This window comes from Falco punctatus, assembly GCF_963210335.1.
Source record: "Falco punctatus genome assembly, chromosome: 10".
Classification (NCBI taxonomy): domain Eukaryota; kingdom Metazoa; phylum Chordata; class Aves; order Falconiformes; family Falconidae; genus Falco; species Falco punctatus.
In genome coordinates this window covers 33,608,679-33,624,672 of record NC_137590.1, presented here as the reverse complement: position 1 = coordinate 33,624,672, position 15,994 = coordinate 33,608,679, and the positions used below count along the sequence as shown (strand labels likewise).

Below are 15,994 nucleotides of genomic sequence, written 5' to 3'. Positions count from 1 at the left end.
AGGATCTAGCCACCAGTTGCCATAAATTATTTTGAGAATGTTTGTGTTTAATTTTTCCCCCTTTTAAGGAGTTTTGAAGCATGCCGTCATGTCCCTGCTTATGAGAGATAAGTTGCAGAATTGACCAGCTGCACCCTTAATCCTTTGATATCCTGTAAGCAGAACAAAGTTCTGGAAATGTCAGGCTGATATAACTCATCTGGAGAACATTAACTGCTCCTAGATGAGGTTTATAAATAAGCGGGTTCAAAATCACAATCATGTTAACACAACCTTTCCAACAAGAAGAAATTCATCCATCGATCTGTGTCTGTTAGAGCTTGTTACATGTGTTCGTGTTTTGAAAAGTCTGTCTGAAAGTGCAACGCTGTCTCTGGAACTAATAAGATTTTGTGAAGTCCTAGGAGAGAATCAGGGCTGGTGGTGATTTGATCTGGAAAAATATGAACAGATCAACACTGCAAATAAATAACCACTTCACATGGTGATAATATGAGCAGAAGGATAAGAACGTATTTTGTTTATATTAATCCCAGAGAAAGTGGGAGATGGCTATAAACTCCTGCTTTTCATAATGTAAATTTATACTCTGTTGCATTTGGCATCTCTGTAGATGGCTGGTTCAGGGTTTTTTTAACAAGTCACTACTTAACCGTCTTACGTTAATTTGTAAGCGTAGATTTTTATTTGTGTGAAACAGAACAAATTGATAAAGAAAACGTGCTGGAGTCATTGCATCTGGAACAAACAGCTTTGGAGCATCCCACCAGGAAGCCGACATTGCGAGGTTGTTGAGAATTGTGTGTGTGTGTGTGGGAGACTATCAGGAAAAGTTTGAGCGTGGGCTCTTTTACCAGGGTCTTAGAGAAAGGAAAAGAACATGTAAGAAAAGGGGGATGGTGTGTCACCGTGTATTAGCAAACAGCAAACGGTTACCCACAGTTCAGAAATTTGTTTAATTCATGATATTGTAGAAATTCATTCTCCGTGCTCTCGTGGTTCGTGGCTTATTCTAAATGTAGGTGGGTGCTTATAGTTTGCAGTTGGCCCTGAACACTAACGCCTAAGCAATGTGAGAGTTCAGAAAACAATAACAAAAATGTACATCAACATCAAAACCTACCTGAAATGAGGATGATCTGAAAGAAGAGCTACAATAGTACATGTAGGATTAATCCATGAAATGTAATGACAGTAGAAACCTCATGAGTTTTGTTTATGAAGCAGCTTTTACCAGGTAGCCTAGGTATTGCCAAGGTGGATAGAAATTACTGACAACACCGAGGGACTGCTTTCTAAATTCTCGAGTGTTATTCAACTGTTTGAGGCAACAGATTGCTGAGAGACTCAAGCAGTATTTTTCTTTTTATTTTGTGGAAGTTGGCCAGATATGTCTGTTGTCCATCCATCCCCACCCTTTTTTGATATGCGGGTTCTGGTACTGTTTGTCTTAATGTTATTCTCCTTTCTGCTTACCAGTGTCTGCCAATACATGCCTGGCATTAAGCCCCTTCAGACCAGGAAAAAAAAAAAAAAAAGAGTTTGCTTTTATCCCAAAGCATTGATGAAAGGTGGTTGTGTTTCAGCTGTTGGAAATGTTAATGAATAGCTTATACTCAGCTGAATATAGGCTGTGGTACAGACTGCTCACAGCTGCTTCGCTCTTCTGGGGCAGGCTTCTTTACTCTCCAGAATTTTCCACTTCTCTTTTCTTTGTCTCTTTCTTTCCCTGTTGACGGCCGCTCATGTCCTTTGTCTCACAAGTTCTTTCTCCAGCCAAAGACGACTGGGCATTGTTCACTCAAGATGCCTTTTCAGAGTCTTCTGGTGAGAATCGATAAAAGCCATTCACAGAGTCACAGGCTGGTTGAGGTTGGAAGGAACCTCTGGAGATCATCTGGTCCGACCCTCCTGCTCAAGCTGGGCCACCTATGGCCAGTTGCCCAGGCTTTTGAGTATCCCCAAGGATGGAGACTCCACAGCTTCCCTGGGTAACGTGTCCCGGTGCTTGGTCACCCTCACAGCAAAAGACAGTGTAACTCTCCTCTCCAGCAGGAGAAGAGTCATAGACCCACAGGCCTACCACTCTCCCAGTAATGGAAAGTCTCCCAATAATACAGCAGTCCTGTTGTTTTACCATTGCCAGCCTGCCATGTCTCCTTCCTGCTCATGCAGTGATTTAGCTCAGCCCAGGAATGATTTTCCATTTGATTTCACCACTGACGACATCCATTTGGCTGTAGCAACTGAACAAATTCTGTTTTATCTTAATGAATTAAATATAGGAGCAAGGCATCTTGAGTTCTCTTTGTTGTTCTGTCAAAAGACATCCTATATATATGCTGAATAGTTGTTTTTTTCACAGATGCACCTGAAATATAACTTGACTACATGAATCACACTGATGTGTAGAATTTAATTGCATTGTTTTACTTTAATCTTCTTCAAAGAGCTGAGAGCTTTTGAGTGTTATATTTGGAAATATTTATTAAATCATTTTGCAAACACTGCAGCAGCATCTAAAAAAAAATAATAATCACACCTTATCACCTTATTGTGTTTTTTGTGTAGTTCAGTTCATTAAGGCTTTTGATGTTGATTCCATTTTGTCCACAACAGATTTTAGCCGAGCTTGGCGATGCCTCATTAGGAGATTTGTCATTGAAGTCTTAAGACTAATCAGGGGCTTTTAGTGTGTGCCTCTGTTCAAGGGGGGCTTCGGTGTTTTGTGTGGGAGGCACGGCAGATTTAGTGTTGCATTTGTCCTTCGACCCAAGTTGAGATCCATTTACCAGTTGCAGAAAGAGAACGAAAACCCTGAGTAGAAAAAAGCCTGTTCTGGTCTCTGTGCTAAGTGCTAAGGAATGCACCGTAACGGCTTCCCTTCGGCTGCAGTCAACAGGCGACACACCGTTTCAGATGTGGAATGATGGGTTAATACGGTATTTAATTAGCTGAGCCATTTTAATGAAAGGAGTTGTGCTTTTGGCCAGATTGTGAGGCCTGTTTGTAGATGTTTATTTTGCATCTTCATGGTTTCAGTTAATACGCTAGAGTAGAGGTGGGTCCCCGGGAGGATGGATGGCAGCAAAATTTGAGGTGGAGTTTGGTACGTGCCTGTTGAACCGCATGCGACGGCAGGTGGCGCAGGCTTTGCCCCGGCTGCCACTAGAAGGTGGCGTCACACTTAATTAGTGTGTCCTGTCTGCTGCCACCAATTAGCTACTGCTGAGGGGGCTCGATAATAGCCCACGGCACGGGAGGATCCTCCAAGTCAGAGCTGTCCTCCTGCATCCCAGGGAAGCCTGCTTGGATTCATAGGAGTTCTGCCCACAGGACCAGGGGGAGGGGTGGTTGGGAGAGGGCAAGCAAACGCTTACTCCATCACCTTCTTAGCCAAAATATAAGCCATTAAGCGTTTTATTGCTGTCTGATCCCAGCATTTTGGATCTCCGTCCCCACTGTGCTTGAACAGTCGTATAATGTAGGAAGGCGGCTGTCAGGTCTCCCCGGAGCCTTCTCTGCTCCAGGCTGACCAGCCCCAGCTCTCCCAGCTGCCCTCACAGAGCGGGGCTCCAGCCTCTGCCCATCTCTGCGGCCCCTCTGGCCCCGCTCCAACAGGCCCATGTCTCTCCTGTGCTGAGGACCCCAGAGCTGGACGCAGCGCTGCAGGGGGGTCTCACCAGAGCGGAGAGGAGGGGCAGCATCCCCCCCTCGCCCTGCTGCCCACGCTGCTGGTGACGCAGCCCAGGACACGGGTGGCTTTCTGGGCTGCGAGCGCACGTTGCTGGCTCACGCCCAGTTTCCACCCACCAGCACCCCCAAGTCCCTCTTCGCAGGGCTGCTCTCCATCCTTCACCCAGTATCGATACTGGGGGCTGCCCCGACCCTGGTACAGGACCTGGCACTTGGCTTTGCTGAACTTCATGAGGTTCATAAAGTTCAATGGCTTGGAGTCATCTGCAACGATCCACAGAGGCACATTGAATTGAAATAATGGGTGTTCCTGCATCCTTGGATCCAGCCTTCATCTGGTGTGACTTAGTCAGCACCTCTTGTGTTTGGACCATTCCACTGCTCGTCTGCAACAGTAGTTGGAAACGTGGCCGCTCGATGCCCACCCTGCTCGCCCTGTTGTGAAAGAAATGGCATCTTCGTGACTTGGTGTGGCACCACTGTGGTTGTCCAAAACCTAAGTATGCATCGTGAACTTTTGAACCTGTAGTATCACCTGTGGGATTGATGCTGTTTTAAATTAGCAAGCATTTGGGGGTTGCCTGGACATGATGTAATGAGATAATTGCAGAACCATTTGGCTTTTAGCTGCAAACATAGCCTTTTTTTTTTTTCTTTTAATGTACTCTGTTTAGCTTAACAAAATAAAAAGACATTAATTTTCAGTGTCTGCTACTTCATCAAGTAGTAGAAGAACCATAGGTTGATGGGCTGAGGCAAAATGTAGTTTTCAGGAATTCTGGTGGTGGTTTTGACTGTGTCCAGCAGGAGGCTTTTTGTGGCAGGAATCCAGAGGTTTACATTGTAGCATGAGTTCAAATCCACCGAGGGTGCTCGGTGGTCTTAAAGTTCTGGTGAAGTTGTTCTCTGCTGCTGAAGACTTCCACGCTGCAGCGTGCCAGGACGGACCATGTTGCAGTGGTGGTTCCTGTGTGCGGCACAGGTGGGTACGGAGGCACCGCTCGCCCCCGCGGTTTGGCTGGTGATGGCTGGGAGGTCTAGCGTGTGTCCCATGCTGTGGTGGGCTGACCATGGCTGGGTGCTGGGTGCCCACCCAGCCGCTCTGTCACTGCCCTCGGCTGGGCAGGGCAGGGGAAATACAGTGGGTGATGAGAAGGGGAGATCGCTGAGCAACTACCGTCACGGGCAAAATGGACTCGGCTCAGAGAAATTAATTTATTGCCAATCAATTCAGAGTAGGGTAATGAGAAACCTAAATGTTAAAACACCTTCCCCCCACCCCTCCCTTCGTCCCAGGCTCAGCTCCACTCCTGATTTCCCCCCCTCCTCCCGCAGCAGCGCAGGGGAACAGGGAAGGGGGGTCGTGGTCGGCTCATCACACGTGGCTTTGCCGCTCATTCCTCCTCTCTCTGCCCCTGCTCCAGCGGGGGGCCCTTCCCTGGGAGACAGTTCTCCACGAATTTCTCCAGCCTGGCTCCTTCCCACGTGCTGAGGTTCCGCACAAACTGCTTGTGATCCACAGGGTCCCCCAAGTGTCCCCAGCCCCGGCTCCTTTCCCTGTGGGGCCACAGGTCCTGCCTGTGCCATGGAAGAAATGCACGTTCTTTTCACAAATTTGTAAAGTTTGATAAGATTTCGAAGCGGAGATTTCATTTTTTAATTTATTGGGGTAGCTACCGTGGATGTGCATGAACATGCTGAAATTCACATGTTAATTTAGTCAGAGGTGGCAATTGTTGTTGGTCACGTTAAAAAAAGACATTATAGGTGCTTTGCTGCTTACCATGTATGGATGGAGCCGTACAACTTAGAGTTTTATAATATCTGCATTAAAAAGTGGTAAAACTGATGGTTCATTTTGACAGCCCACAATATTGTTAGTCATTAAATCGTTTAATATTACGTTGTGTTTAAGTTATAGACTTTTAAAATAAGAAATAAATATTGCTTAAATACTTAACAGTTTAAGTGTCAGGGGAACGCAGTGCTGAAATGACCAGAGCTGTCTTTAAATCACAAGAAAACAGAAGCATTGCATGGTGAAGGCAACGTAATCATCTACAAGGTACAGGCTAAGTATTTTGAGTCTGGAAAAACAAATATTTTCTAAATAATAATAGAGATGAGACTTCTTAAAAACTCACAAGCCGTGGGAGCCTAAATTAAAGCACAGCAGTTGTCCACTGGTGAAGTATTTCTAGCAACAAGTGGAGATTTGCTTGAATCACAGTAGAAAATAAATTGTCTTAAGTTGTGGTCTTTTGTTTTGGTTTTAATATGATACTGAACTTGATGCTGCTCACTGCATGAATTTTCATGTAACACCTTAAAAATATTGTGGTTATATTGCAGCTACCAGTTGCAAGAAGGAGGATGGGGAGGAATCTGGGGATTTGTCAGATAAATATTTTGCCTGAGTCCTATAAATGTACGCCCTTTGCCATGGGTAAGGGATGTCTGGATGGTTGAAAGGATGATGGCAGTTCGTGTAGTAGGTGGAAGTGACTTTAGGCACGTGGCGTGGGGAATTGTATGTGGACGTCTTGATTTCCTATCTTGCCCAACGATCAGGGTCAGACTATATGACAAAGCAGGGTAGCACAAGATCATTGCAGTAATGAAATAATTAACCAATAGCGCACACACACACACACACATATATATGTGTATGTATGTATGTATGTATCCGTGGGGCTTATCCCATCTCCAGTGTTCTCCAATATTATTTTGCTTTCTCTGCAGTTTTAGGAATACAAGTTAATATGTCGATAAGTCAGTATTTATTCCACATCTTAAAGACCTTGTTTTTCACAAGAGTGAGAAAAACTTACCTCTTTCATGGTAAAAAAACCCCAAAATTTCAGGACGTGCAGATTCTACATGACCTTGTTACAGCCTGAAGGAGTTCGGATGGCCTCTCTTCCCTGCAATTGAACGCCAAAGGTCACTCCAAAGTGTCACCCCCTTGTTTCTGGGGAGAGAGTTCAGTAGTGAGACCAAGACATGAATGGAAATTAAAAATCTCCTGAAGCTCACTCTCACCCCCAAAACCACTCCTGTTGTGGTGGTCTTTGCAGATTTGAACTGATGCAAGTTACATTCATGCTGCTTAGGTTTTTCAGTGGAGAAGGGGTGAGAGAATCCGCTTTCAGTCTTGTCATTCCAATATATTTCTCTTTCAACAATCCTAGAGGTACGTTCTTCTGAAGAAGCATGCTGCGGATTTCAGGAGGTTCTTGCATAAAAATAGAGAAGTTTTCAAAATATGCTTGATGCTGCCATTTTACTTGTACCTGCATTAGAAAAGATTATTTTTTTCCTTTTTTTTTTTTTCCCTCTCACGCTTCCCACAGGTCATCAATGTTGATGGAACAATGAGGAAAACCCTTCTAGAAGATAAGCTTCCACATATATTCGGGTTCACGCTGCTGGGAGATTACATCTACTGGACCGACTGGCAGCGGCGAAGTATTGAAAGAGTTCACAAGATAAAGGCTAGCAGAGACATCATTATCGATCAGCTGCCAGATTTAATGGGCCTTAAAGCAACAAGTGTTACCAAAGTGTTTGGTAAGCGTGAGGAGTCATAGGATGGACTTGCAGTAGTTTCTAGATGAGCTTGCTTTCATTAAGCAACTCTTGATTGCTTGTAATGAGAATAACTATGGTCTCCTATGTTTGCATCATTTTAAAGGGAAACTGCACTTAATATAAAGTTGGAAAATACTGTGCTGCAAAAGAAATAATGGGCTTCCGGTTTTTAGTGGCATTTGGCATGTCTTCCACAGCTTCCACTACACTCTTTAAATTTTTGCGAGGAGAGTTTTATTCCTGCCCCCAATCTATAGGAGTCCTTACTTCTGGTGCTTACAGAACTGCTCAATTTTCTGCTGCTCTTTTCTTCCAGAACAAAGTCCCAGTGATGTTCAGTTACCAAAATGCTTTTTGCTATGTCGGGTGGTATAGGCAGAGTTAGTGCCTATTACGACATTGCCTCCGAGAACGTGACACTTGAATATTCAACTTTTAACACCTAAATTGTACTTAAATCTAACAGTTGAAGTGTGCCCCTTAGCATGGGATCAGCAGGTGGAGCTCGGGGTTCTTCCACCGCGTCCGCTGGAAGGTGCAGGCAGTGTTTAGGCCCTGCCGGCGTTCTGCAGCGGCGTACGTCGCAGGACCTCCTGGCTTCAGCAGTAACTCGTGAGAGGCACGTGTTCACCGCGTGTCTGTCTGCTGCCTGCAACACTGGAGCCTGGGCACAGCAGTGAACAGATTCGTTGGTCAGCTATTAAAATTACTGAGAGTAGGTGCAACAGAATCACGTGAAGTAGGTTGACACGTTACCCCCTGCCAATACACAGATCTCCAGCCTTTCAGGAAGCTTTACTTGAAGGATAATCGAGTCCTCAAGCTGCAAGTTACAGCAGCAGTCTGAACTAAGCATGCCCTAAAAAAGGGAAAATGAAAAGAAACCTAGTTGAGACTGATCTTGGAGATTTTTTGTGTGGCAACAGTCTAAAAATACCTAAATCTTTGGTTCCAGCAAATGGAGGGAGGCACTCATTTATCTCCTGGTCCTTACTTTCCCCTGCAGATTCCCTCCCCATCTGGTCATGGTTGTTCGCATGGAAAAATAAGTGTGGGATTGTGGTGGTCTTGTCGAAGCTGCTTCTGCTAAGGAACCTTCTCAGCTTTAAACTAAACAGCTGGGAAAGAACTGCAGTTGTCCAGATCTTTTCTCACCATTTTGTATCATTGAATATTTGTAAAACTGGTCATTTCAAAGAGATACAATGATGGGGGATTTGGCCAAAAATAACCAGACTGAACATGTGTGTAATTATGTGCCTTCAGTGAAGGAATTTAATCTTTGGGGAAACTGGGAGGATATGTTTGTAGCTGTTATTTGTACTACAGGAGGGATAGGGCCAGCTTCCTAATCCGTTGGTAGAGGGAAGGAAACAGTTTTGAATGTTTGGGGTTTTTCAGAAATCTCTGCTGAGAACATAGTGTTAACTTATTTTGAAAAAATTATAATTACTCTGTTTCCACCTAGCCTCTCCCCCCTCCCCTTTCCCCCCTACCTCCACAGTGCACCAATATCTGTTGTGTTTTGGGTTTTTTTTAAGGAACTAATTCATGTGCAGAGAACAACGGAGGCTGCAGCCATCTGTGTTTCTTTACACCCCAGGAGGCCAGGTGTGCCTGTCCCATTGGCCTTGAGCTGCTGAGTGACATGAAGACTTGCATCATTCCTGAAGCCTTCTTAGTTTTCACAAGCAGAGCAGCAATTCATAGGATTTCCCTTGAAACCAACAATAACGATGTTGCTATTCCTCTGACTGGAGTCAAAGAAGCATCTGCCCTGGATTTTGATGTCTCTGATAACCGAATCTATTGGACTGATGTTAGTTTGAAGGTATTACTGATGTGTGAATTCCCTGAATATAAAGCCACAGAGCAGTTGCTTTGATCTAACAAAGGTCTCTGTTACACGATCTGTCCTGCAGTTGCTAATGTTGTTATTGAATTGCGTCCAAGGAGACTCTTGGAGATGGAGACAGTTGCATTGTTGAATGCACAGTTGGGTGACAGGCATCTTCCTGCTTCAAATAAAAATCCAAAGCGGTGTCTGCTCATACCGAATGCCTAAGTCTTGGATGCTGCATGTGTTGCATCCATATATGTATCTGTTGTAGAAAAGCTGTTTGCATGTCACATGGCAGAGTAAACGTCGAGCTTGGCAACCCACTGAGCTCTCTGGTCTCTTCCAGTTTTGACTTGGAAGGCAATTTTACTCAATAGCAACATTTGGCAAGTGAACTTCAGATTGGTTGTCATCGGTCTGTGGCTCCAGCTTGGCAGAGGAAAGGCCAGGGAATTTGTCCAGTCCCCTCCACACTGTGGGAAGCCCCCACCTGCCCCCAGTTCTGTCTCAGTGTTCCCCGGAGTTTGACGTTGCCCGTGACATGCTTGGTTCCCATCCAGGTGCATGCTAAAGCACGTTCAGTGTTCATCAGCGTCACTTTGCTTTTTCAAGTGAATTAAGTAATGGTAGAAAATGACACATTTCACTTCTGGAGCCGAATTCCTCTGTTTAGCATCTTAATAGGTTTTCCAAGAGCAATCAAAGTTTCCTTGCCAGTGTGCCTGAGCCATAATAGGGAAAAGCTCGCCCCTGGTGCCTGCAGGGCACGTGCACTTTCCATAGCCTCTCTGCGAAGGCTAATGAGCGTCGTGCTTCAGCATTACCAGTGCTGCTGGCGCTGGGGATACCTTGCCTTCAGGAACAGTGCCAGTGCAATAAATTAGCATGCTGCAGACACAGTTGCTAAATAAATCTCACGCAAGAACGTGGAGAGCTGGAGCTGTGGTCGTCTTAACCATTTGTAGTGGGAAATGTGTTATGTCACTGGCAGCAGTGTGTAGATCTCTGGGCAGAACTGGAGAACATTTTACTTGCTTGTGACCTCCTGAATTATCCACGGTCTGTATTTTCACATATGTCTCAGTGTATGTTTCGGCACGTCTGGGTTTTTATTTCCCCCTGCCCCCCCACCTCCCGCAGCAGGTAGGGTACCTTCCCAGCCCATGGGCATCTCCCTTTCCTTTGGTGACCACCACTGCCCTCACCTCTTTGTGCCTCTGGTTATACGAGGACTTGTTTTCCAAAAGGGATTATACTTCTGAGGTGTGGGTTATACCTGTAAAAATATACTACATGATTTCTGGTTTTGACGTTGTCCTGTAAAAATAGAAAATCTCATACCTAAATTAAATAATAAATAAAATATGTACATATGTAAAATATATTTCTAAATAAATACAAATTATAAAATATATATTTATATATAAATAAAATAATAAGATCATTTATCAAATTATTAAGAAATTAATAGCTGGAATATTAGCAGGCACGTGGAGTGGTTGCTTAGTGTTGGTAGCAAGGGTGGGTAATTGTTCGTTGGTCCTGGACGTTACCGGTGATTTATCAGGGGGTGTTTCAGTGCTCCTTTTTAGGGGTGGCTTCCTTATGTACAGAATATCTACACAGTCCTTGTATGTGTTTTCTTCCCAACACACTTGTTGAGTGCGCGTAACTCAAATGTAGGTGGGATCAGCAAACTTGCTCCAGGTGACTGATCGTGAGAAACAATTTCATTCAGCTTTCTCTGAATCGAGATGTGTTTCTGAGACTTAAAACATTACAACAAATAAAGTAATTTTTAAAAAGCAAGCTTTTTTGTGTGCAAATAGAAGAGAGGGAGAAAGGGCAAGGAAGAATCTGCAGATACATAGTGCTTTCTGAAAATCGTACTCTTTTAAGATGTCTTGGACTGGTCATCAGAAACTGCTACCTTTCTGAAAATTCAGGTCTTTTTATCTGGTGCATTGCTATATCTTTTTTTTTTGACAACAGAAATATATTTAAAAAACGTAATGCTAGCTGATTTTTTTCTTACTCATTTCTTTTTGTACACTAAACTTCATAATGATTATTCCTTTTATTTCAGTGGGTTGTCCGTAAACGCTCTAATATTTTCACACACTTGTTTTCCAGACCATAAGCCGAGCTTTCATGAATGGGAGCTCTGTTGAACATGTGATTGAGTTTGGGCTGGATTATCCTGAGGGAATGGCTGTAGACTGGATGGGAAAGAACCTCTACTGGGCAGATACTGGAACGAATCGCATTGAAGTGGCCCGTCTGGATGGGCAGTACAGGCAGGTCCTGGTGTGGAAGGACTTGGACAACCCAAGGTCTCTGGCTCTTGATCCTACCAAAGGGTAAGGGACAGTGGCGTTCGTCCGAGCTTTGTGTGCGTGTTCTTGTACGTGACAAGCCAATGGGCAGTTTGTATAGCCCCATTTCTCCAGCGTCTTCCCAAAGATGATAAGTGCTCCACAACCCTGTGGTTACAATGAAAAATTAAGAATTGCCAATCATATTTTTCTGCCTTTGTCTAAAAAAGGAGTACTGTGATACTGCACATAACCACATGCATTATCCCTATTTTTTCCTTTTAAAGAACTGAAAATAAATTTAGAAAAATCAAGGCGTGCGGCTGAACACAGTCTTGCCTACTGATGTACTCTTTTTGTTCTTCTCGTGGCAGATACATGTACTGGACTGAGTGGGGAGGCAAACCGAGGATTGTGCGAGCCTACATGGACGGAACAAACAGCATCACTTTGGTGGACAAAGTGGGTCGTGCCAATGACCTCACTATTGATTATGCGGACCAAAGGCTATATTGGACTGACTTAGACACAAGCATGATTGAGTCATCAAATATGCTAGGTAATCTAGTGTTAATTACGCCAGCCAGTACAGAAATAGGCATTGGCCGTAGTAAAACAATTGAATAATATGAAATTGGAATAATATAATGGATATTAAATCCGTATTTTTTAATGAGAATAAATTGAGAATTAAATGTTTAGGGAGATTAAAATAAACTTCCTAAATTAATAACCATATGATGATTTATAAAGATGGTGAGAAATGTTCTAATTCCTCTGTATTGATATGAAACGGGCCGTGTTTTACCAAAGCAGAGGTGACCGCTGAGTTTCTCAAGGTGGGGACAACTTAGAGGTCCACTGTAAACCACCCCTGACTTTTCAGTCTAGGCATTAATTTTCTCCTGAAGTATTATCTCTGTCTCCAGCTTCAGGAAAGTTGTATTAGTTCAAAACCAAAACACTGCTTGTGTTTCCTGCACTCTGAAAGGCGGTGCAGCTACTTCTGCAGCGTATCCTAACGTGTTTTGGGCACAACTCTACACATTTTCATATCTTCCATTGGCATTTCGTTTATATGTACAAGGGGTGTGCTAGGATTCACTAACATTCACGGTGGTATTGACATGGTAAGTAACTGGGCAAAAGAAGGGAGTTGTGTTTACTGCAGATGACGTAGAGCTTTTGTGTCATCCAGATGTTTTGCAAATGTTAAATGGTCTTAAAGGTTTTGGTTGGCGCAGATAGGAATTCCTTCTTGAGAAAGCAGGGTTTGCGTGAGTTTCCAAATGCCACGCAGTGAATCGATGATAGGATCAGAAATGGAATCCAGAAGTTCCTGACCTGACATCCTATCCCTGTTCCATTTCCAAGGAGAGACCTCTGTGAGATGGGAATTAATGCCTCTGGAATTCCAGTGTAAAAATCAAAGTTTATGTGGCAGAACATATGGTATATAAGCAAACTCTTACAGGATTGTTACAGCAATGCTCTGATTGATGATATGTGCCATTTCCCTGCTTTTTGGGGTTTGGTTTGGTTTGTTTTTTTTAATCTGTGAAAGCTACCATTAGGGTGAGAAAAAATTTTTTATGGTGTTACTGTCTGTCCATATCTTCAGAATATAGAGAACCTACTAAGCTCAGGAAAACAGAAAGAGTGATACAGTTTTGGATTCTGAGGCTATCACTGATTTTTCATTTCTTGTATTTGTTGCTTTGGGATGACAACCAGTGAATGAATGGTTAGAAATTGCAGTAAGATTGTTTCTGTGTCTAGAGCTGGGATTTTTCCCTCCAAAGTGCCTGATCTATCAAAGCTCTCACTAAGCTGCTGCATTATGCTTAGGAGAAACCAAATAGCCAGAGGCGAGCTTGAACTGGAAACTGATTGTGGCATTGAGAAGAAATGCAATATTTAAATCATCTGTGGTAAATCAAACTGGTTCTAAAGCTGAACCTACTGTTAAGATGGTTTTGTGGTGAGGAAGCAGAAGGACGAGTGCTGAAGCTAACAGTGTTGTATGCTGTCTTTTTAGTTGGCAGATTTTTACGAAGACTCAGGCAGACTCCAAGCAGGTGGGCTTGTTGGGAAAGGAGATGCTGTTGGGCTTGGCCTGCATTGGGCAGTTGCCAGGAGAGGTCTGAATGAGCATGGCTGATCGAAGCGTCTGCCCCACCAGCAAGGAACAGAACACTCAAAGTGGATGAATGAATGCTGTCCCAGCTTAATCTTGGGCGTTATGTTACCTGGCAGGAAAAAAATCACTCTATAGGGAGATTTTCCTGCATCTGCCAACTGTCAAAATTCAATTAGACAGCTTATCTGCTTTCTTCGAAAGAACCTATACCCTGAATTCATCACTGTGGACCAGAATTGCTCTAAGAAGTACCTGAGAGTGTGCAGGATATCTGTGCTTGGACACTTTAGGTGCCTAAAAGTAGTTGGGAAGGTTGCCTCTATCCAGATTTCGTTCTGGTGGTTTATAGGGAAATGACTTCATGTTCTAGTTTTTGGGGTTTTCATTCCCTCTGCAGTAGTCTTGGCTAAATGGGACAGGGCACGATGGAAAGTAGAGCAGGGGAATCTGAATGAGGCGTTCTGTAGAATCTAGCGTTGGACATTTGTTTGAGGCAGAAGGGGATGATGCTGATGAAGGCTACTTCTTCATTTGATGTAAAGTGGCAGAGATTCGTAGAGTTTTGTACTTGAAAACATTTAGGAAGGTGATTTACAATAAGACTTTATCTACTTTAGTGTATTGCATCTCTGGCGCAGGCCATCTAACGTTCTAGAAGGTGTTAAATCTGTTACGAATGTTGCTAACTGAGCCACCGAACGTGGGAGTATTAGGACTGCTGCCAGACAAATGGTTTCCTAATCTCTTGGGGGAGCTGATTGTTGAATTGCACTGCAAAATGTTTGTGTTTCTTGAGTGAAACACCCTAATTTCTCATAGCTGTGTCACTGTGAATCTCAAGTTTGTTGTATGTTGTTGCTTTTGTGTATATTAATCGGGATTTTTACTGGCCTAAGTGATTCCTGGAGCTGATGGTATTCTTGAATATGTTTTCCAATATCTATTTGGGCTGATAAGCATGAGACATACAGAGTATTTATTATTTAAACAACGATACACTGGCACAGTTTCAAATTGCTTAATAGGCAAGAGGGTATCAGGGTGAGTTTTTTGAATGCATCTGTTTAGATTACCTTGTGAGCATAACGAATTAATAATGAATTCCATGGTGCTGACTTGAGAAATGAGGTTTTATTTTAAAAAGAGAAGAAACTTTTTCTTGGTGCCAGTCACACTCTTCATTTCATGACTTGGGAATTGTCCTTTAGTTGATAATCCTTATTTTTGCAGGACAAGAACGCGAAATCATAGCAGATGATCTACCTCATCCATTCGGATTAACCCAATACAGCGATTACATCTACTGGACAGACTGGAATCTTCACAGTATAGAAAGAGCAGACAAGACCAGTGGGAAGAACAGGACGCTTATCCAGGGCCATCTGGATTTTGTGATGGATATACTGGTCTTCCATTCTTCACGTCAGGATGGCTTGAATGATTGTGTGCAGAATAATGGCCATTGCGGTCACTTGTGCCTTGCCATACCAAATGGGTTTAGGTGTGGCTGTGCTGCTCATTATACCTTGGATCCCAACAGCAGGAACTGTAGTTGTAAGCCTCTTGGTTTGCTATTCTATTCTTCAGCGCTTGTGGCTCCCGGGTGCTTGTGATCCCTTTCAGAACAAAAAGGGAAGGGGTATCACAAGTCCATTTCAATGGTTCTGGCTTTAAAGGTGACCTTTAAATTTGAGGACGGAGTATGGAGTTTTACACCCGTTTTTGTGACATGCATTAGGGCTGACGATTTGTATTTCAAATCTTAGAAATAACAGCACTGTCAAGTCTAGTCTTTTTTGGTTTACTGGGATTTCTAGGTGATCCAACTGATTGAAACTTTCCCAATCCTTACCTAAGTGTGTAGGTGGGTGGAAGAGAAATTCTAAACAAAAAATATCTTTTTCTCTGAAGGGTTTAATGAAGTCAGCATCCCAAATAGTGCAGTGGCACTTGCAATTCCTGCGTTTTTCCCCTGCCTGTGATGATACAGGCCTGCCGGGTCACTCGTTGTCTGTTAAGAATTTAAGTTTCTAGTAAAAACAGCAGATGAACGGAAAATGGACTGTTGACTTAAAAAAATAAACCAACAAAGCTTCAGGTATCCTGGCACAGTAGCATATAAGGTAATTTTAACTGGATGAAAGGATGGGCTTAGGAAAGGCAGGTCCTGCTTGACTGACCTGATCTCCTTCTGTGACAAGATGACCTGCTTAGTGGACAAGGGAAAGGCTGTGGATGTTGCCTGTCTGGACCTTAGTAAAGCCTTCGGCACCGTCTCCCACAGCATCTCCTGGAGAAACCGGCTGCTCGTGGCTTGGGCAGGTGTACTCTACACTGGGTGAAAAACTGAACGCAGTTACACCCCGCTGGCACCGGGCACAAGCGGTGTCCCCAGGGCTCGGTGCTGGGGCC

General features: G+C 43.6%; 1 protein-coding gene across 4 annotated transcripts in view; it reads left to right on the top strand.

Moving 5' to 3' along the window:
- LRP5 (LDL receptor related protein 5) overlaps positions 1–15,994 on the top strand; it is a 191,943-nt gene that overhangs the window by 142,684 nt on the left and 33,265 nt on the right. For all 4 annotated transcript variants that reach the window (XM_080405472.1, XM_080405474.1, XM_080405473.1 and 1 more), the window contains 5 exons: positions 7,050–7,266; positions 8,829–9,118; positions 11,261–11,487; positions 11,817–12,001; positions 14,813–15,136. In XM_080405472.1, coding sequence (XP_080261598.1) covers positions 7,050–7,266; positions 8,829–9,118; positions 11,261–11,487; positions 11,817–12,001; positions 14,813–15,136 — 1,243 coding nt within the window. The remainder of the gene's footprint in view (positions 1–7,049; positions 7,267–8,828; positions 9,119–11,260; positions 11,488–11,816; positions 12,002–14,812; positions 15,137–15,994) is intronic.